Source organism: Oryctolagus cuniculus, chromosome 16 (assembly GCF_051225735.1).
Source record: "Oryctolagus cuniculus isolate XC-2025 breed Fujian yellow rabbit chromosome 16, ASM5122573v1, whole genome shotgun sequence".
Taxonomy (NCBI): domain Eukaryota; kingdom Metazoa; phylum Chordata; class Mammalia; order Lagomorpha; family Leporidae; genus Oryctolagus; species Oryctolagus cuniculus.
The window spans coordinates 23,385,102-23,403,604 of NC_142882.1; the positions used below are offsets into that span (position 1 = coordinate 23,385,102).

The 18,503-nt window shown below is 58.0% G+C and overlaps 1 protein-coding gene across 1 annotated transcript; it reads left to right on the forward strand.

Moving 5' to 3' along the window:
* The first annotated feature begins 1,422 nt into the window (after nucleotides 1–1,422).
* Nucleotides 1,423–18,011, forward strand: MAN2B1 (mannosidase alpha class 2B member 1). Its single transcript, XM_051837850.3, has 24 exons — nucleotides 1,423–1,636; nucleotides 2,228–2,330; nucleotides 2,492–2,665; nucleotides 2,975–3,168; nucleotides 4,065–4,197; nucleotides 4,420–4,565; nucleotides 6,821–6,937; nucleotides 9,748–9,830; nucleotides 9,905–10,025; nucleotides 10,102–10,180; nucleotides 10,370–10,479; nucleotides 11,006–11,113; nucleotides 11,412–11,528; nucleotides 11,912–12,097; nucleotides 13,302–13,399; nucleotides 13,481–13,598; nucleotides 15,016–15,134; nucleotides 15,553–15,654; nucleotides 15,815–15,902; nucleotides 16,030–16,110; nucleotides 16,226–16,453; nucleotides 16,961–17,116; nucleotides 17,236–17,338; nucleotides 17,781–18,011. The coding sequence occupies exons 1-24, from the start codon at nucleotides 1,493–1,495 to the stop codon at nucleotides 17,918–17,920; spliced, it is 3,048 nt and encodes a 1,015-aa protein (XP_051693810.3). The 5' UTR covers nucleotides 1,423–1,492; the 3' UTR covers nucleotides 17,921–18,011.
* The last annotated feature ends 492 nt before the right edge of the window (nucleotides 18,012–18,503 follow it).

Below are 18,503 nucleotides of genomic sequence, written 5' to 3' on the forward strand. Positions count from 1 at the left end.
CTGTGGTGTAGCAGATAAAGCCACCGTCTGCAGTGTCAGCATCTCACATGGGCACCAGTTCGAGTCCTGCCTGCTCCACTTCGGATCCAGCTCTCTGCTATGGTCTGGGAAAGCAGTGGAAGATGGCCCAAGTGCTTGGGCCCCTGCACCCGAGTGGGAGACCTGGAAGAAGCTCCAGGCTCCTGGCTTCAAATCAACATAGCTCTGACTTTTGCAGCCAATTGGTGGTGTGAACCGGTAGGTGGAAGACCTCTCTCTCTCTCTGCCTCTGCTTCTCTCTGTGTAACTCTTTCAAATAAATAAACCTTTAAAAAATTATTTTGGCTGTGAGTTTGAATCTTGTCTTTTCTCTCTTCTGCTCCCTCCCCCCCCTTTTGTGTGTGTGTGTGTGTGTTTTCCCCTTTTCCTTATGGGAACCCATCGCAAGGCTGGACTTGTAATCCTGTGTAGCTTGCTCAAGATAAAACAAAACCATCAGAAAGGTGAGATAGGTAACCTCATCTTTCTACTCTCTGGATAAAATTAGAAACTCAGAAGGGTGAGACTGATATTTGAACCTGCTAAAAGCAGCTTTTCCGGGGAGAAGCAGGCATCTAGTCCACTCTTAAAGGAACTTCCCTTTTTTCCAATCTAACAGGAACCTGGCCTAACTGCCCGCGAGCCCATCTGACTGATATCACAGGAGATAAAAGGCACCATTGCAGAGCGTGTGCCCCCAGTTCGTTCACATTTCTCAGGGGGCATAGGTGGTGCTTTGGGCCTTGCCATCCCTGTAGCTCTTGAAAAAAATATCCAGTCGTCCTTGCAGAGGGGGACCCACAGAATTGCCCTGGGTGCGCCTGTGGGCCCTCACCGCAGGGCCTGAGCTCTGGATCCGCATCCATAAACTGCTCTAAGTCCTCCTCGTGACAGGCCAGGGCTTGCCAGAGACTTGGCGTGGTCACGGGGGCCAGGCTAAGGCTCTGCGGGACTCCTAGGATTGGGTACACCTGCTGGTGACTCCTGGGAACCTATCCAGGCTGGAGTGGTGGGAATGGTCCCGGGCCCCACGAGGCAGAACCGCATCGTGATCAAGCCCTGCTCCGAGCCCAGCTCAGCCCCTCCAGGTCCCCACCCTGACACCTGAGGGGCCACGAAGACCCTCTAGGTCACCCAGTCCCCACCGCAGGAAAAGCTGAGGCCTCTCCTCTCAAGGGAGGACGGGTTCATTCCAAAGTCCACGGAGTTGTGGAGAGGCTAAAGGTGCCGCTGGACAAACAAACCAGCGCCCCCTGGGCAGCCCCTGACCTGGGATCTCCTGCGTTATTAAGCTCGGCAGACTCCAGGAGCTGCCCCTGAGGAGTCCCGCCGCGCCACAGCTCCGCCCCCCTCTGAGCCGATTGGCCAGGCCGCGTTCTGGGGGCGGAGCGTTCGCCCCACCCCGGCCGAACCCGGGAACCCTGAGGCAGCGGCGGTGGCTGTGGCGGCGGCCGGCATTGGTGTCCGTGGAGCCATGGTCGCCGCCGCGCGGACCTCGGGAGAAGGCGCTGGAGTCTCCCGGGGCGGGGGGCGCTCCCTGCTGCTCCCGCGGCCGCTTCTGTCCTTCCTCGTCCTGGGGTTGGTGGCGGCGCCCGGCACTCGCGCCGCAGGATATGAGGTGAGCCGGGCCGCGGCCCGAAACGAAAGGCAGCCAGGGGGAAGCCCCGAGGAAGGTCCGCGGGTGTGGACGGGTCGGATCCGGGGTGCCTCGAGGGGCGGCGGGTCCCACACGGGATCCGAATGCGTGCGGGCTTACATGGAGGGGGTCCCCGCCTCCCCCGGTCCCCGGGCCGCTGGCCTTAGCTGTGTGAGCCCCGTGAGGGCGGTGTGGGGGCGGCGGCGACTGTGGACGCCGCCTCCCTGAAGTCCACCCTGGCTCCTCCACTTCCTGCGGCCCCCTTGCCCAGATCACTGCCCTCTGTGTGCCCCAGGACGCCCGCAGGTCAGCTGTGTGCGGGGCTGAACGCACCTCAGCCAGGGCTCTGATGATTTTCCCGGGGGGAGAGGGAGAGCCGCGCTGGGGGCTGTGCGGGGTGTGTCCTGCCTGGAAGGGCCTGGCCTCCTTTGTACACAGTCAGGCTCAGGTCAGGGCCCCACCACTGCGCCACAATGTCCATCATGCTGTCCACTGAGCCGGCCCTCCCCCACTCCACCTCTTTGCCCTGGGGTACTGACACGGGTGTGTGTATGTGTGGGGGTCCCCGTGCAGACATGCCCCACGGTGCAGCCAGATATGCTGAACGTTCACCTGCTGCCCCACACACATGATGACGTGGGCTGGATCAAGACAGTGGACCAGTACTACTATGGGGGTAAGTACTCGGTGGGCGTGGCCCCAGACACCCGTTGTTGGCCTCGAATCCCTTCTGATTCCTGGACAGCAGGGTGGGGGCAATGCCTGGCCTGGGCTCCTGTGTGGAGGAGGGTCCCCCTGGCTCTCCTGGTCCCTGAGTGCCGACCCCTGTGTCCACAGTTTATAACAGCCTCCAGCACGCTGGTGTGGAGTACATCCTGGACTCGGTCATTTCCGCCCTGCGGGCAGAGCCCAGCCGCAGGTTCGTCTACGTGGAGATGGCCTTCTTCTCCCGTTGGTGGCACCAGCAGACGAATGAAACCCAGGAAGCTGTGCGGGAGCTGGTGCGCCAGGGTGAGCCTCCCCCAAGGAAATGAAAAAGAGGAAGCCCGGCTCAGCTTCCTCCTGTAACCCCGGCTTCTGAGAGTCCATCATGCTACTGTGCAGGCTGTGCAGGCGCGTGGCTGTTCCTGTCTGCACTGTCTCGATCTGGAAAACATCTCTGTCCTGCAAAGCCCCACCTCCAGGGGATCCTCTGGGAGGCTCTCACTCCGTATCTGGATACAAGGGCCTGGGAGTGAACACTCATCTTCTCTCATCCCAGCACCACTCTCCCTGGCCTGGCTTCTGCCCTTGACCCCGACCCTGCCCCATCCCGCACAGGGCGCCTGGAGTTTGCCAACGGTGGCTGGGTGATGAACGACGAGGCGGCCACCCACTATGGCGCCATCGTGGACCAGATGACGCTGGGGCTGCGCTTCCTGCAGGACACGTTCGGCGACGACGGGCGCCCCCGTGTGGCCTGGCACATCGACCCCTTTGGGCACTCTAGGGAACAGGCTTCGCTCTTTGCGCAGGTGCTGTGTGGTCCTCTCTTAGGTCCACCTCTTCACTTGCCCTGACTCCTCCCATGGCCACTCAAGCCCCGCCTTTTTCCTACCATCTCCCAGGGACCAGGCCTTGGCCTAATGAAACCCTACCCATTGGGCTAGCTGTGAGTCCTACTACATCCCAACCAAAGCATTTTTTAAAAATTTATTTATCTGAAAGGCAGAGTTTCAGAGATAGGAGGAGAGATAGAGAGATAGAGAGAGAGAGAGATCTTCTATTGTTTTTTTCACTCCCGAAATGGCCGCAACAGCCAGGGCTGAGCCCGGCTGAAGCCAGGAGCCAGGAGCTTCTTCCGGGTCTCTCGTGTGGATTGCACGGGTCCAGGCATTTGGGCCATCTTCTGCTGCTCCCAGGCGCATTAGCAGCTGGGACTCGAACCTACACCCGTACGGGATGCAAGTGACTTTACCAGCTAAGCCCCAAAGTTGGCTCCCAAAGCAGATTCTCATTCAGTGACTCCACCCCCTAAACTGGCCCTCTCTTCCTAGTGCACTGGCCCTGCCCCACTCGCTAGGATTTGTGCTTCTGCCCAAGTGTGTGGCAGGTGGAGGCCCCTATTGCTTTAAAATCGGCTCAGTTCGCTGTGTTCTGGCCCCAGCCTCCTTCAGACTTCACAAGGGATGCCTTCCTCCTTCCTTTGGCTTTGACCTTGCTGGGGAGGTGAAGCTAGGTTCTGACTTTGGACTCCACCCGTCCCCACCATCAAGTGCTACTCTCTGCCCCTGCCCCTGCCCTGGATATACACTTGGTTGCAGCCCCCACTGTCTGCCTGTGCTCTGCCCACCTCTCCCAAGCCGAGGGCAGCTTGATGGTGGAGGGCTGGGCACTCCTTCACAGAGACCCTCTCCTGTCCCACCCCTAGATGGGCTTTGATGGCTTCTTCTTGGGGCGCGTGGATTACCAAGACAAAGAGCTGCGGAAGCAGCAGAAGAAGATGGAGCTGGTATGGCGGGGCAGCGCCAGCTTGCGGCCCCCGACTGCAGACCTCTTCACTGGTGAGGCGGTGGGGTGATCTGAGAGCCATCACCCAGAACCCCAAGACACACACAGGCCCTGAGCTGCATTGCGTGCTGTGTGTCAGCATCTTAAAATCCTTAGTGTCTTATAAAAGGAAGTCTAGAAGTTTCCTTGTGCTTTGGGCTCTGCGAATCCTGAAGCCCGCCCTGGGTGAGGCATGGCTGGTTTTGACCCTCAGGCGTGTCTGGTGTACCCCTCAGGTATCCTCCCCAACAACTACAACCCACCCAAGGATCTGTGCTGGGACGTGCTGTGTGCTGACAAGCCCATCGTGGATGACCCTGAGAGCCCGGAATACAATGCCAAGCAAGTCGTTAATTACTTCCTGGACGTGGCCACCACCCAGGTAACCTGGTGTCCTGAACCTGGAGGATTGGGGTGTACAAGGCACAGAGTCTTTTGCAAGGCCCCAACATTGCCTAACACCTCATAGCCCTTGGGGGCAGGTGTTGCTCCAGGCACAGTCACCAGGTCCCCATCAGGATTTGGGTGCATTCCTCCTTGAGGCTTGCAGGAGGCAGCATGGCTCTGTGTCTTGGTGTCGTCAATGTATAGTGGGTGCAGGAGAACTGTTCACCAGCCAGTGGCTGCTTTTTTTTTTTTTTTTTAAAGATTTATTTATTTATTTGAAAGTCAGAGTTACACAGAGAGAAGGAGAGGCGGAGAAAGAGAGAGAGAGAGAGAGAGAGAGAGGTGGGTCTTCCATCTGGTGGTTCACTCCCCAGATGGACCCAACGGCCGGAGCTGCGTCGATCTGAAGCCAGGAGCCAGGAGCTTCTTCCAGGTCTCCCATGTGAGTGCAGGGATCCAAGGACTTGGGCCATCTTCCACTGCTTTCCCAGGCCATAGCAGAGAGCTGGATCCGAAGTGGAGCAGCTGGGACTTGAACTGACGCCCATGTGGGATGCTGGCATGGCAGGTGATGGCTTTACCTGCTACACCACAGTGCCGGTCCCTGTTTTTGTGTGCATGTGCTCTCTTAGGCCACTTTGTCACACATTTTGGCTCATAGATGAGGGATCATCACAGAGTTCACAGAAATGCACATCAAGACAACTATGCGTGGATTTTGAATTGTTTTGCATCGTATTAGATTTGTCATTATTCAGAGAGACAGAGAGAGAGAGAGGGATCTTGCATCCACTGGCTTCCTCTCCGAGTGCTTGAAACAGCCAGTGCTGGACCCAGCACTGAAGCCCAGGGGCTGGCACTGTGGTGCAGTGAGTTAAGGCCCTGGCCTGCAGCGCTGGCATCCCATATGGGCTCCAGATCGAGTCCTCGCTACTCCACTTCCTGTCCAGCTCTCTGCTAATGCAACTGGGAAAGCAGCAGAGGATGGCCTAAGTCCTTGGGCCCCTGAACCTACGTGGGAGACCTGGAAGAAGCTCCTGGCTCTTGGATTTGGATGGGCTCAGTTCTAACCATTGGTGCCATTTGGGGAGTGAACCAGCGGATGGAAGACCTCTCTCTCTCTCTCCCCCTCTTTCTGCAACTTTGTCTTTCAAATAAAATAATAATAATAAAAAAAAGCCTGGAGCCCAGAACTGCATCCAGACTTCCTGTATTGGTGACAGGAACATGTGTGATTGAGTCAGCATTGCCTCCTGCCTCCAAGAGTCCACATGAGCAGGAAGCAGGAACCAGGAGTGGAGCTGGGCCCTGTGCCCAGATACTTTGATGTGAGAAGTGTCCTCACGGCTGCACCAAGTGCCCACCTGCCTTGGTGTTCTTTTTTTTTCTTTTTCTTTCTTTCTTCTTCTTCTTCTTCTTTTTTTTTTTTTTTGACAGGCAGAGTTAGTGAGAGAGAGAGAGAGAGAGAGACAGAGAGAAAGGTCTTCCTTCTGTTGGTTCACCCTCCAAAATGGCCGCCACGGCTGGTGTACTGTGCCGATCTGAAGCCAGGAGCCAAGTGCTTCCTCCTGGTCTCCCACATGGGTGCAGGGGCCCAAGCACTTGGGCCATCCTCCACTGCACTCCCGGGCCACAGCAGAGAGCTGGACTGGAAGAGGAGCAACCAGGACAGAATCCAGCGCCCCGACCGGGACTAGAACCTGGAGTACTTGTGCTGCAGGTGGAGGATTAGCCAAGTGAGCCATGGTGCCGGCCCTAGATTTGTCTTTTAATTCCATTTTATTTTATTTCATTTTTTTGTTTTAAAGATTTATTTATTTATTCCAGAGGCACAGTCACAGAGAGAGAGAGAGAGGGAGAGAGAGAGTTTGAGAGAGTTCTTCCATCCTTGGTTCACTCCCCAAATGGCTGCAACGGCCGGGGCTGGGCTGATCTGAAGCCAGGAGCCAGGAGCTTCTTCTGGGTCTCCCACATGGGCGCAGGGACCCAAGCCCTAGGGCCATCTTCCACTGCTGTCCCAGGTGCATTAGCAGGGAGCTGGATTCGAAGAGGAGCAGTCAGGGCTCGAACCGGTGCCCACATGGGATGCTGGTGCTGCAGATGGAGGCTTAGTCTACCTACTGTGCTGCAGTGCCAGCCCTTTAATTCCATTTTCTAGAAACATTTTGAAACATTCCTTGTGTATATAGAGCCACAGTAAGACACAGGGTGACAAAAATACATTGTTAAAATACTGCCTTTGCCCCACAGCGCCAGTCCTACCGCACCAACCACACCGTGATGACCATGGGCTCCGACTTCCAGTATGAGAACGCCCACATGTGGTTCAAGAACCTCGACAAGCTCATCCGGCTGGTCAACGCACAGGTCAGTGTCCCCGCCCTGCGGTGCTCCTGTCCCAGTGTAAACTTGGATGCAGGGACTTGGGTCATGGGCACAGCTACAGTGCCGTCTTAGTGTTCTCTTGCTTCTGCAACAAATAACCACGAACCAGGCAGCTCAAAACAGCAGAGATCCGTGATCCCCAGGTCTGTAGGTCAGCAGTCAAGCATGGATTTGCACTGGGCTGGCACGGAGGTGTGGGCAGGGCTGGGTGACTTCTGGAGGCTTTGGGAGAGAACCTGCGTCTTTGCCTTTTCCAGTCTGGACCCTGCCTGCATTCCCCAGTTTATTTTCTATTTTAAAACTTTTTAAAGATTTATTTATTTATTTGAAAATCAGAGTTACACACAGAGAAGGGGAGGCAGAGGGCGAGGTCTTCCATCTGCTGGTTCACTCCCCAGATGGCCGCAACAGCTGGAGCTGTGCCGATCCAATACCAGGAGCCTGGAGCTTCTTCCAGGTCTCCCACGTGGGTGCAGGGGCCCAAGGCCTTAGGCCATCTTCTACTGCTTTCCCAGGCAATAGTAGAGAGCTCTATCAGAAGTGGAGCAGCCGGGACTTGAACCGGTGCCCATATGGGATGCTGGCACTGCAGGTGGTGGCTCTACCCACTAAGCCACAGCACTGTCCCCTCATTTTTATTTGAAAAAGAGAGACAGAGAGAGGTCTTTCATCCCTTGTTTTACCCCCCTAGGGCTTGGTAAAACGGACAACCAGAGCTGGAAACTCAGTGTGGGTCTAGCATGTGGGTGGCAGGCACCCATGTACAGGGTCCATCATCTGCTACTCCGCACGGTGTGCCTTACAGGAATAAGATCATAAGCAGAGGCCGGCGCCGTGGCTCACTAGGCTAATCCTCCGCCTAGTGGCGCCGGCACACCGGGTTGTAGTCCCGGTCGGGGCTCCAGATTCTGTCCCGGTTGCCCCTCTTCCAGGCCAGCTCTCTGCTGTGGCCCGGGAGTGCAGTGGAGGATGGCCCAAAAGCTTGGGCCCTGCACCCCATGGGAGACCAGGATAAGTACCTGGCTCCTGCCATCGGATCAGCGCGGTGTGCCGGCCGCAGCGCACCGGCTGCGGCGGCCATTGGAGGATGAACCAACGGCAAAGGAAGACCTTTCTCTCTGTCTCTCTCTCTCACTATCCACTCTGCCTGTCAAAAAAAAAAAAAAAATCATAAGCAGAGGAGCTGGGACTCGAACCAGGCTCTCCGATAGGGCACGCAGGTGTCCCAAGCAGTGTGTTAACTACCAGTGTTCCAGACTCTTGGGATTCCATCCGGTCTGTAGCTCATCCAGATTAAGCCACCTATTTAAAACTCACCTGATCAGCAGCCTGAATTCCATGTGCAACCTCGGTTTTCTCCTTTGCCAAGCTCCCTGGTCACAAGTTCAGAGAGCCCTCTGGTGGTCACTATTTCTCCTGGCCATGGGTAGGTGTGTTGGGCAGTGTTAGTGGCCTGCAGCTGTGGCTGTGGTCACAGTCCTTCCTTTCCTGCAACAAACTTGGTCTCCTCTCTCCTGTCTAAGGCTCTGCCACTTACTAACTAAAAGGTTACTTAGTTCTTTTTAACGATGTATTTATTTATTTGAAAGTGAGAGTTATAGGGAGACAGGAAGACACACACACACACACACACACAGCTCTTCCATCTGGATCAGAAGTGGAACAGGTGGGAACTGAAACAGATCTCCCATGTGGGTGGATGCAACCCACCTAGCTGAGCCATCACTTGCTATCTCCCAGGGGGCGCATTAGCAGGAACTGGAATCAGTGGGACTTGAGCCCCGGGCATTCTGATGTGGGGTATGGGTGTCCCACCTGGCATACTAACTCATATACCCAATGTCCACCCCGGAATCCATATTTATTTCAATCTTAGGAAAGGTAGAGACTTAGAGAAGACTCTTCCATGTGCTGGTTCCCTCCTCAAACACATACAATGACCTGCCCTGTACCAGGAAGGGGGAAGTCAATCCGGGTCTCCCAGGAACCCACCCATTCGAGCCGTTACCTGCTACCTCCCAGGCTGTGCACCAGCAGAAAGCTCGACTTGGGAACAGGTGTGGCATTGGATGCCAGGTTCTCATGTATGGAAGTGTGGACATTACAAGTGGTATCTTAACTGTTCCACCAAATGCCCACTGCGGTTTTTTTTTCTTAGAACTTTCCCCTAAACAACGCTGTCTAACAGCTCATTCAAGTACTCACATTGTTCAGTCATCCTGAGATGATTCAACCTATATGGGAGCATGGGCACAGATTCTGTGCGAATTCTATACAGCCGATACAAGGTGCTTGTGATGTGAGGAGTTTGGTAGCTTCTGGGGGTCCTGGTAAAATCCCCTGTGGATACTGAGGGACGACTGTATGAATGGATGTTGGGTTTGCACACCCCTTCATTTATTGAAATGTTTGTCAAGCACCTACTGTGTACCCCTGGGACACAGCTCTGCAGAACATCTTTGTTCCTCATGGACTTCAACTTCCCGTACCCTCACCTCCCTCAGCGGAAGGTGAGCATCCATTCACTCTAAAAACCCTCCTGGCAAGGATTAGTGAACTCCATGTCCATTCTTCATCGTCTGTGAATCCCTGCGAGGGTGCTAATGGTTGCCTGTGGCCAAAATTCCCTTTCCCACGAGAGCACTGGTGTGCACTCAGGAGGTGGACTTAGCACAGGAGCCGACTGGATGCGCGCCTCTGGGCGCCGGGTGGGAGGTCTGATGTGCGCAGCTGTGGGTCCCGGGGACACAGCGCTGTCCCCGAGGGCTCACCCACTCCCCTCCCCCCAGCAGCAGGCAAATGGGAGCCGCGTCCATGTGCTCTACTCCACCCCCGCCTGTTACCTCTGGGAGCTGAACAAGGCCAACCTCACCTGGTATTTGGGGGCCCTGGGGGGCTGGGGGTTGGCGTGCCCCACGCCTTGTGAGCACGCCCTCTCCGCCCGCGCAGGTCGCTAAAGGAGGACGACTTCTTCCCGTACGCCGATGGCCCCCACCAGTTCTGGACCGGCTACTTCTCCAGCCGGCCGGCCCTCAAGCGCTATGAGCGCATCAGCTACAACTTCCTGCAGGTGGGCGGCGCCGGCGGGAGGGGGCAGCCAGGAGGCCTCTTAGACCAGGAGCCTGAACTTGTGCACTGCTCCCCAGGTGTGCAAGCAGCTGGAGGCGCTGGCGGGCCCGGCGGCCAACGTGGGGCCCTATGGGTCGGGAGACAGCGCTCCCCTAGGTAGGGGTCGGCCGGCGCGGGGGTGGGGACGGGAGAGGGGCTGCAGGTGGGACCCAGCCCTGCGCTGCCCCAGGTCCCTTCTTAGCGCCTCTAAGAAGATGGCTGCCCGCATGGGGCTTTTCTTGTCCTCTGTGGGGTCGGGGCTAACAGTCCCCTGGCGACCGCTCTTGACCCCCTGTGTGCCCGCAGAGGAGGCCATGGCTGTGCTGCAGCACCACGACGCGGTCAGCGGCACCTCCCGCCAGCTGGTGGCCAACGACTACGCGCGGCTGCTGGCTGCCGGCTGGAGGCCCGGCCAGGTGCGCGGGGCGGGGCCCCCGACGGGAGGGGGCGGAGCCATGCTAGAGTGACGTGTGGTGGATGGAAAGGGGCGGGACCAGGGGCTCGGAGCGGAGAGGCAGGGGGCGGTCAGGGCTTGGAGAAGGTGGTAGGGATGCAGGCTGGGGGGACGTGGGCTTGTGAGGGAGTGGGTGGACAAAAGGGGTGGGGCAAGGGGCGGGATTAGCGGAGACGGAAAGAGGCGGAGTCAGGGCCTTGGAGGGGAGGGGCGTGGCTGGGAAAAAGGCGGGGCCATGGCTTGAAAGGGAAAGAGCGGGGATTTCAGGGGGCGTGGCCTGCACCTGCAAGGAGAGGACGAGGACAAGGATGAGGGGCGTTTGAGGACACAGGTGGTGTGGCCTAGAGCTGGTGGGGAGGTAGTTATATCTGGGGCGAGGTAGTGGGCGGGGCCTCGGAGAGGGGGGATCTGGTGGGGTAGGGGACGTTAGGGGCGGGCTTCTGGGTAGACCGCCCGGGGTGGGCCTTTAGAGCCGAGCTGCCCCCCAGGTTCTCCTGAGCAACGCCCTGGCGCGGCTCAGCGGCTCCAAGGAGGCTTTCTCCATCTGCCCGGAGCTCAACATCAGCGTCTGCCCGCTCAGCCAGACGTCGGCGCGCGTGAGCCGGGTGGGGGCGGGGCGGGAGGCAGGTGCCGCGGGCGGGCTCCTGGGGGAGGTGACCCCACAGGTGGTGGGGCGCACGGAAGAAGAGACAGGGCTGCCGCTGATGGGGTGCACGGGTGGTGGTAATTATTTTGGATAACTTTTGTCTGTCGAGCGAGATTTATGGGTCTCAGCCAAGCCAGGGCAGGACAGAGACCACTGACCCCTCCCACTAGGGGCTGGTCCTGGGGGTGTGATGGGCGGGTCTGGAAAGGCCTGCTGTGACCCCCGCCCTCCCTGTTCCCCTCCCCCAGTTCCAGGTCGCCATTTACAACCCCCTGGCCCGGAAGGTGGACCGCATGGTGCGGCTGCCGGTCAGTGCAGGCGCTTTCCTCGTGAAGGACCCCAGTGGCCACGCGGTGCCCAGCGATGTGAGCCCCTTCAGGGACTGTCACCCGAGGACACCCATGGGCACGCCCCTCCCCCTCGTGGTCCCCTCCTGTCCCTGCAGATCTCTGCCCGCTCTGGCCCTTAGCATCAACCCCCCTCCGAGCATCTCTCCCACCCGAGTGGTCCCCTTTAATCCCCCAGGACATTTCCTCCCTGTTTCTGGAGAGCCCCTGGCTCCCAGACGGCCTCCCCCCTTGAGCCTCCTCCTCCCCTGCAGTCCTCTCTCCCTCCATTGCCTCCCCCGTCTCTCTCCTCCCTCCCAGGACTCCCTCCCCTCCTCGAGTTTGCTCCTGCTGTACTGAGTGTGATGCTTTCTGTGCGCACCCACAGCCTCTTGGCTCAGCTCCCCCCTCCCTTCCCCGAGGTGCTGCTGCTTCCCCAACCAGAGGGACAGAAGCCCAGCCCAGAGCTGCTGTTCTCCGCCTCGGTGCCGGCCCTGGGCTTCAGCATCTACTCCGTAGCCCGAGTCTCTCTCCAGAATCCCAAGGCCCACAGCCCCGAACGCATCCCCCAGAAGTCCAGGACTGGTGTCTTGGTTATCCAAAACGAGGTGAGGCTCCCTTGTGATGCCTTTTCCTGCTTTGGTGACAAATCTGAGGTGTTGTGGTGAGCTGTGCAGGCTCTGGGTTAGCAGTTCTGGGGTTTGTGGTCTGCCATCACCTCACTCCCCTGATGGAGTGACCTTGAGTGAGTGGCCTTCAGCTGAGCCTCAGCGTCCTTTCCCGGGGCTGCTGTGAGGACTCAGGGTGATCATGGGAGACACTGGACAGCAAAGTAGGAAAGTCAAAGAGGATGGCATGTAGAAGTTTGCAGTTTTTAAAAGAAGATTTATTTATGTATTTGAAAGGAGGAGTTACAGAGAGAGGGAAAAAGAGTCAGAGAGAGAGAGAGAGGTCTTCCTTCTGCTGGTGCACTCCCCAAATGGCCGCAAGGGCCTGAGCTGATCTGAAGCCAGGAGCCAGGAGCTTTTTCTGGGTCTCCCATGTGAGTGCAGAGGCCCAAGCACTTGGGCCATCTTCTACTGCTTTCCCAGGCATATTAGCAGGGATCTGGATCAGAAGTGGAGCAGCCAGGACTCAAACCGCTACCCATATGGAATGCCAGCCCTGCAGGCGGTGGCTTTACCTGCTACACCACAAGACCAGCCCCAGAACTGTGGCTTTTACCGTGAAGGAGCCATGTGCTGGATATGGCTGCATTAAGATTGTCATGAGTTTAAAAAATTCCAAGGCTATTGTAACCCTGTTTCCATAAAAAATGCAGAAAATCCTAATGTCTGGCGATGTTGGTCTGAGGGTAAATCCCATCCAGGAAGACTTTGTTATAATTCATTCGTCAGTGTTATACTGAGTTTGTGTTTGGATTCTAATGGAAATGAAAGTATTGCTGTGGACCCCTAAACATCTGTGGGAGCCTGTGTCATGGTCCCTGTGTCAGCTGCCCGTGCTGGCTTTGGTCTGAAGCCATGGGGGCTATGATCAGAGCTGGGCTGACGCAGGCCATGGGTGGGGACTGAGTGTGGGACATGAACACAGGAGCTAGGGACCTGGAAGGGATCCACTGTACCAGTCCCAGAGGGCCATGGGGTGATGAAGCTGGACCCGTTAGGATCCTCTAATGGGATCCAAAGTGAGGAGTAGGAGAGTGAGAGGAGGAGGGGGCACTGCAGGGTGCTGTCCTGAGCTCCAGGAAGAACGGAGCTGCCATTGGCTGAGGCTGTGCCCTTTGTTGTGTGTCCTCCGTTTTCTGCACAGTACATCCGGGCGACCTTCAACCCTGAGACAGGCCTCTTGATGCAGATTGAGGACTTGGAGCAGAAACTCGTGCTGCCCGTGAGCCAGGCTTTTTTCTGGTGAGGGGGATCCACAGGCCAAGGAGGGGGGCATTGTGGAGCCGGAGCCCCTTATCTAACTCTCACCTGCCCCAACTCCAGGTATAACGCCAGTACAGGTGACGAGAGAAGCGGTCAGCCCTCTGGAGCCTACATCTTTAGACCCTATGGATTGAAACCACTGCCCGTGAGCCGCTGGGCTCAGATCCGCGTGCTGAAGGTCTGGGGCCAGGAGTGATGTGATGAGTGGGCAGTGGGGAGGGGATGGGTGGGTGCCAGGTGCCAGGTGGAGAGGGGAGAGAAGTCCAGTGTCCCTGAGGGAAGAGGGTTACAGGGGCTAATGAGAGGCGGCTGCCTCTCCTAGAGACGCACACGTGACGCCAGTGACCCCTGCTGTGGGTGTCGGGATTACCGGCAGCATTGGATATCAGGCTTGGGTGTTCACATGTGGGGAGAGCCCAGGACAGGGACCTGCAGAAGTCCCCGAGGTCAGTGTAAGAGGAGTTGATATTGCGAGTGGAGACTGGAGCGTTGGCACTTGCAGAGATGCCTGGTTTTTAGGGAAGGGCAGTATTCCAGGTTCTTGTATCCATGTGTTGTCATAGAGTGGGAGAAGGACAGGCAATGGCAAGACCCGCATCTGTGCGGGCTCAGGAGTTGATGTTCTTCCTCTCGAGGCGTGTGCCTTCCCGCCTAGGTCATCGGTATAGTAGGATGCGGTCTTGTCGATTGTGACTGATTACCCAAGTTAACTGTTTCTAAGTGAGACAAAAACTCTTTTTTTTAAAAATTTTTTTGACAGGCAGAGTGGCTAGTGAGAGAGACAGAGAGAAAGATCTTCCTATTTGCCATTGGTTCACCCTCCAATGGCCGCCGTGGCTGGCGTGCTGCGGCCGGCGCACCGTGCTGATCCGAATGCAGGAGCCAGGTGCTTCTCCTGGTCTCGCATGGGGTGCAGGGCCCAACGACTTGGGCCATCCTCCACTGCACTCCTGGGCCACAGCAGAGAGCTGGCCTGGAAGAGGGGCAACCGGGAAAGAATCTGGCACCCCGACTGGGACTAGAACCTGGTGTGCTGGCGCCACTAGGTGGAGGATTAGCCTATTGAGCCGTGGTGCCGGCCATGACGAAAACTCTTTTTAACACCAAGTCAGGCTGGTCTACCAGGGATGTTGGGGTGATTCCCAGGCCCCTCTGTCTCGGTGCACTGCCTTCCTCTACAGTCAGCTCCTCATGGTCCTTCCAGCATGGCTCCCAGGCTCCAGCCATTCCATCTGTATTTGAACCAGTGAGACAGACCGTGGCGTGATCGCCTAGCTACTGATAGCCTCAGGGAAGTGGGACAACGTAGTCGTTTGCAGGGAGCCACATGTGGAGCAGGAACTGAGCTCTGAGGAGGGCAGGGGAGGTTATGTGGGCAGCCAGCACATGGGCCCCACTCAAGACTTCAGGGCAGGGACTGAGCGGGAAGTGTGGGCATCACATCCAGGCAGGTGGGGTGATGGCTGGGAGTCCTGTGCAGTTTTGGGCTGGACGCTGATGGAAACCTCTAGAAGGTTCACAGCAGGGGGCATTTGCACACCTCCCCTCTGCCCAAGGCTGGGCTGAGCCCCGCCCTCTGCCCTGTGTGTCCTCAGACGCCCTTGGTGCAGGAGGTGCACCAGAACTTCTCAGCCTGGTGTTCCCAGGTGGTTCGCCTGTACCGCGGACAGCGCCACCTGGAGCTGGAGTGGACGGTGGGGCCCATCCCTGTGGGGTGAGTGCCTGGGCTGGGGCTGGGGCTGGGGGGGGGGGGGAACTGATTCAGGATGCTTTATTTTAAAATATCGTTGTTTTTGAAATGGAGTTAGAAAAGAGATTGAATCCTTTAGACAGATTCCTCCCATCTGGTTCACTCCTCAAATGCCCCGAAAGGCCTGGAGCTAGGCCAGGAGGAAGCTGGGAGCTGGTAGCTCAACCTGGTCCCCTGTGGGTGGCAGGGCTGTCACTGTCACTGCTGTCTCTCGGGTCTGCATCAACAGAGGCAGGAAGCAGGAACACAGCTGGGACTCAGGCCCGGGCACTGTGATACAGGGTGGTGGCGTCCCAACTGGCGTCTTAGCCACTGCCCCCAACACCACTGCCCAGAGTGAGTTTAGATGAGGCTCACGAGCTTGCTGTCCCATTGAGTACAGTGACAAGTGGGGGAAGGAAGTGATCAGTCGCTTCGACACGCCGCTGGACACCAAGGGCTACTTCTACACGGACAGCAATGGCCGGGAGATCCTGAAGAGGAGGTGACGGGGACGCAGGGCACCCGTGGGGCAGTGGTGATGTGTGGGGCCCAGGGGCGGGGGCGCTGGCTGATGGTGTGAATGTGGGAGGGACAGGAAGAAGGGAGAGAGCAGAGTGGGGGAGCCGGTCCCCCAGCCTGACCAGGTGACCTCCATTCCCCAGGAGGAATTATCGGCCCACCTGGAAGTTGAACCAGACAGAGCCTGTGGCGGGGAACTACTATCCAGTCAACACTCGAATTTACATCACGGTACCCTCCCCCACCCCACACATCCCCCTGTACAGAATGGGGAGCGCCCCTCACTGGCGGCATCTCCCAGGTGCCTGGGGATGGAGCTGGATCCCCACCCCACCCTCACACTCACCTTGCCCCCCAGGACGGGAAGAAGCAGCTGACGGTGCTGACGGATCGCTCACAGGGGGGCAGCAGCCTGCAGGATGGCTCGCTGGAGCTCATGGTGAGTGGGCGTGGGGGAGCCACAGCCACCCAAGGGTCCTCCTTCCAAGTCTTTGTGGGACGGAGGACAAGGACCCGTGCTGGGCCCTACGGCTCTCCTTGCTGCTGCCCCCCAGGTGCACCGCAGGCTGCTTCTGGATGATAACCGTGGAGTGGGGGAGCCGCTGCTGGAGGAGGGATCGGGGTCGTGGGTGCGAGGGCACCACCTCGTGCTGCTGGACGCGGTGGGCACGGCGGCCGCGGGGCACCGGCTGCTGGCAGAGAAGGACGTCCTGGCCCCGCAGATGGTGCTGGCCCCCGGTGGCGGTGCCCCCTACCAGCCCGGAATGGCCCGGCTCACCGAGGTGAGGGCCGGCACTGTAGGCTGAGAGACAGAATGCGAATGGAGCCTGTGGAGGGTGGGGCTTGGCTTGGTTGGGAGCCACCTGGGGGGACGTAGGCTGCACTTGGGAGCCTGTCAGTTAGGTCTGCCACCTTGGTGGTCCCGCCCACGCCTCCGCTGGTAGGGCAGAGCCCCAGCTCCCGCCCCACTATCGCCTCCCCGTCTTGGCCCCGCCCCGCCCCAGTTAGGCCCCGCCCCTTATGCATCTCCCTCTTGCCTCGCCCACCCCACACGTCCTTTTCTTGATCTTCATCCTTGGTCTCACACCATCGGTACTGCCCCTTCGGGCCTCAGACACCAGCAGGTGGAATCTTCCTCCACCTTGGGACCACCCCGTCCTCTCATTGGCTCAGAACTACAAGATCCAGTCCATTCCTCTTTGAGCCCCGCCCACCCTGCCACAAGCCCCGCCCACCTTGCTCCAAGCCCTGCCCCTCTCTGACTCAGCCCCACCTCCGTCTCCCCGCAGTTCTCAGGGCTGTGCCGGGAGCTTCCGCCCTCCGTGCACCTGCTCACCCTGGCCCGCTGGGGCCCACAGACACTGCTGCTGCGCTTGGAGCACCAGTTCGCCAGCGGGGAGGACTCGGGCCGCAACTTGAGCTCCCCCGTGACCTTGGATTTACAGGTTAGGAGAGCAGATGTGGGAAACAGACAGGAAATGGGCGCGAGGGAGATGAAACAGGGGGTGGGGTAGGGGAGCCACCTTTGCCCCCACTGATCAGGTCCTGTCCACTGTTCCCGCAGAACCTGTTCTCCACCTTCACCATCACCCGCCTGCAGGAGACCACGCTGGTGGCCAACCAGCCCCGGGCCAGCGCCTCCAGGCTCAAATGGACACCAGACACCGGTGGGCACCTAGTGTAGGAGGGGTGGGCTCCTGCCTGGGGCTGGCAGCTGGGGGCGCTGTATGAGGCATGGGAATGTGGGCCAGGATCCAGTGTAGAACCTCAGGACCCTGGGCAGATCCAGGCTCAGGGCTTCAAGGTCCAAAGTGGGTTCAACAAGCAAGCAACAGGTCGTGTGGGTTGAGCATTGGGGTCCGGGAACAAGTTTCGAGTGTCTCTGTGGTTGTCTAGTTCTGGGGTTGCTTTGAGGGTGTGAGGGCGAGGGCCAGGCATTGCAGAGGAATGTGGGGGTGGGGTGTCTAGCGGTGGTATTTAGGCATGCAGAAATAGTTTAATGTCAAGGATGAGCCCTGGGAGGACATCTGGAGACCCACAGGTATTCAGGCCCAGGGGAGGGAGTGAAGGAGGGCAGGGAATTCTCACTCTTGGGTCTCCCCTGCCCAGGCCCTGTACCAAACCCCTCGGTGCCCGCTCTGGACCTGGCCAACATCACGCTGCAGCCCATGGAGATTCGCACGTTTGTGGCCTCGGTCCAGTGGAAAGAGGATGGCAGGACCTGCGGGGAAGTCACCTTGCAAGCCTGAGCTCTCTGCTCCTGGGGGGAGTCCGACTCTTCCCCTCTGCCCCCGTGCTGCCGCCCAAAATGCCATTAAAATAGTGATGACACTCAGGTCACCAAAGGACTCTTTGTGGCATCTTTTAGAGGGAGGTAGAATGTATGACCTAGAGGCTGGCGCTGTGGCATAGTGGGTAAAGCCGCCGTAAGCAGTGCCCGCATCCCATATGGACCCCGATTTGAGTCCCGGCTGCCTCTCTTCTGATCCAGCTCTCTGCTAATGTGCCTGGGAAAGCAGTAGAAGATGGCCCAAGTCCTTGGGCCGCTGTGCCTGCATGGGAGACCTGGAAGAAACTCCTGGCTCCTGTCTTCAGATTGGGATAGTTGTTGCTGCCAACTAGGGAGTGAACCAGTGGATGGAAGACCTCTCTCTCTCTCTGCCTCTCCTTCTCTGTCTCTCTCTGTAACTCTGACTTTCAAATAAATATATAAATCTTAAATTAATTCACTTACATATTTGAAAGCAGAGTGATGGAGATAGAGACAGAGATAGAGATAGATCTCCCATCTGCTGGTTTTCTCCCCAATAGGCCTCTAAAGTTGTGCTGGTG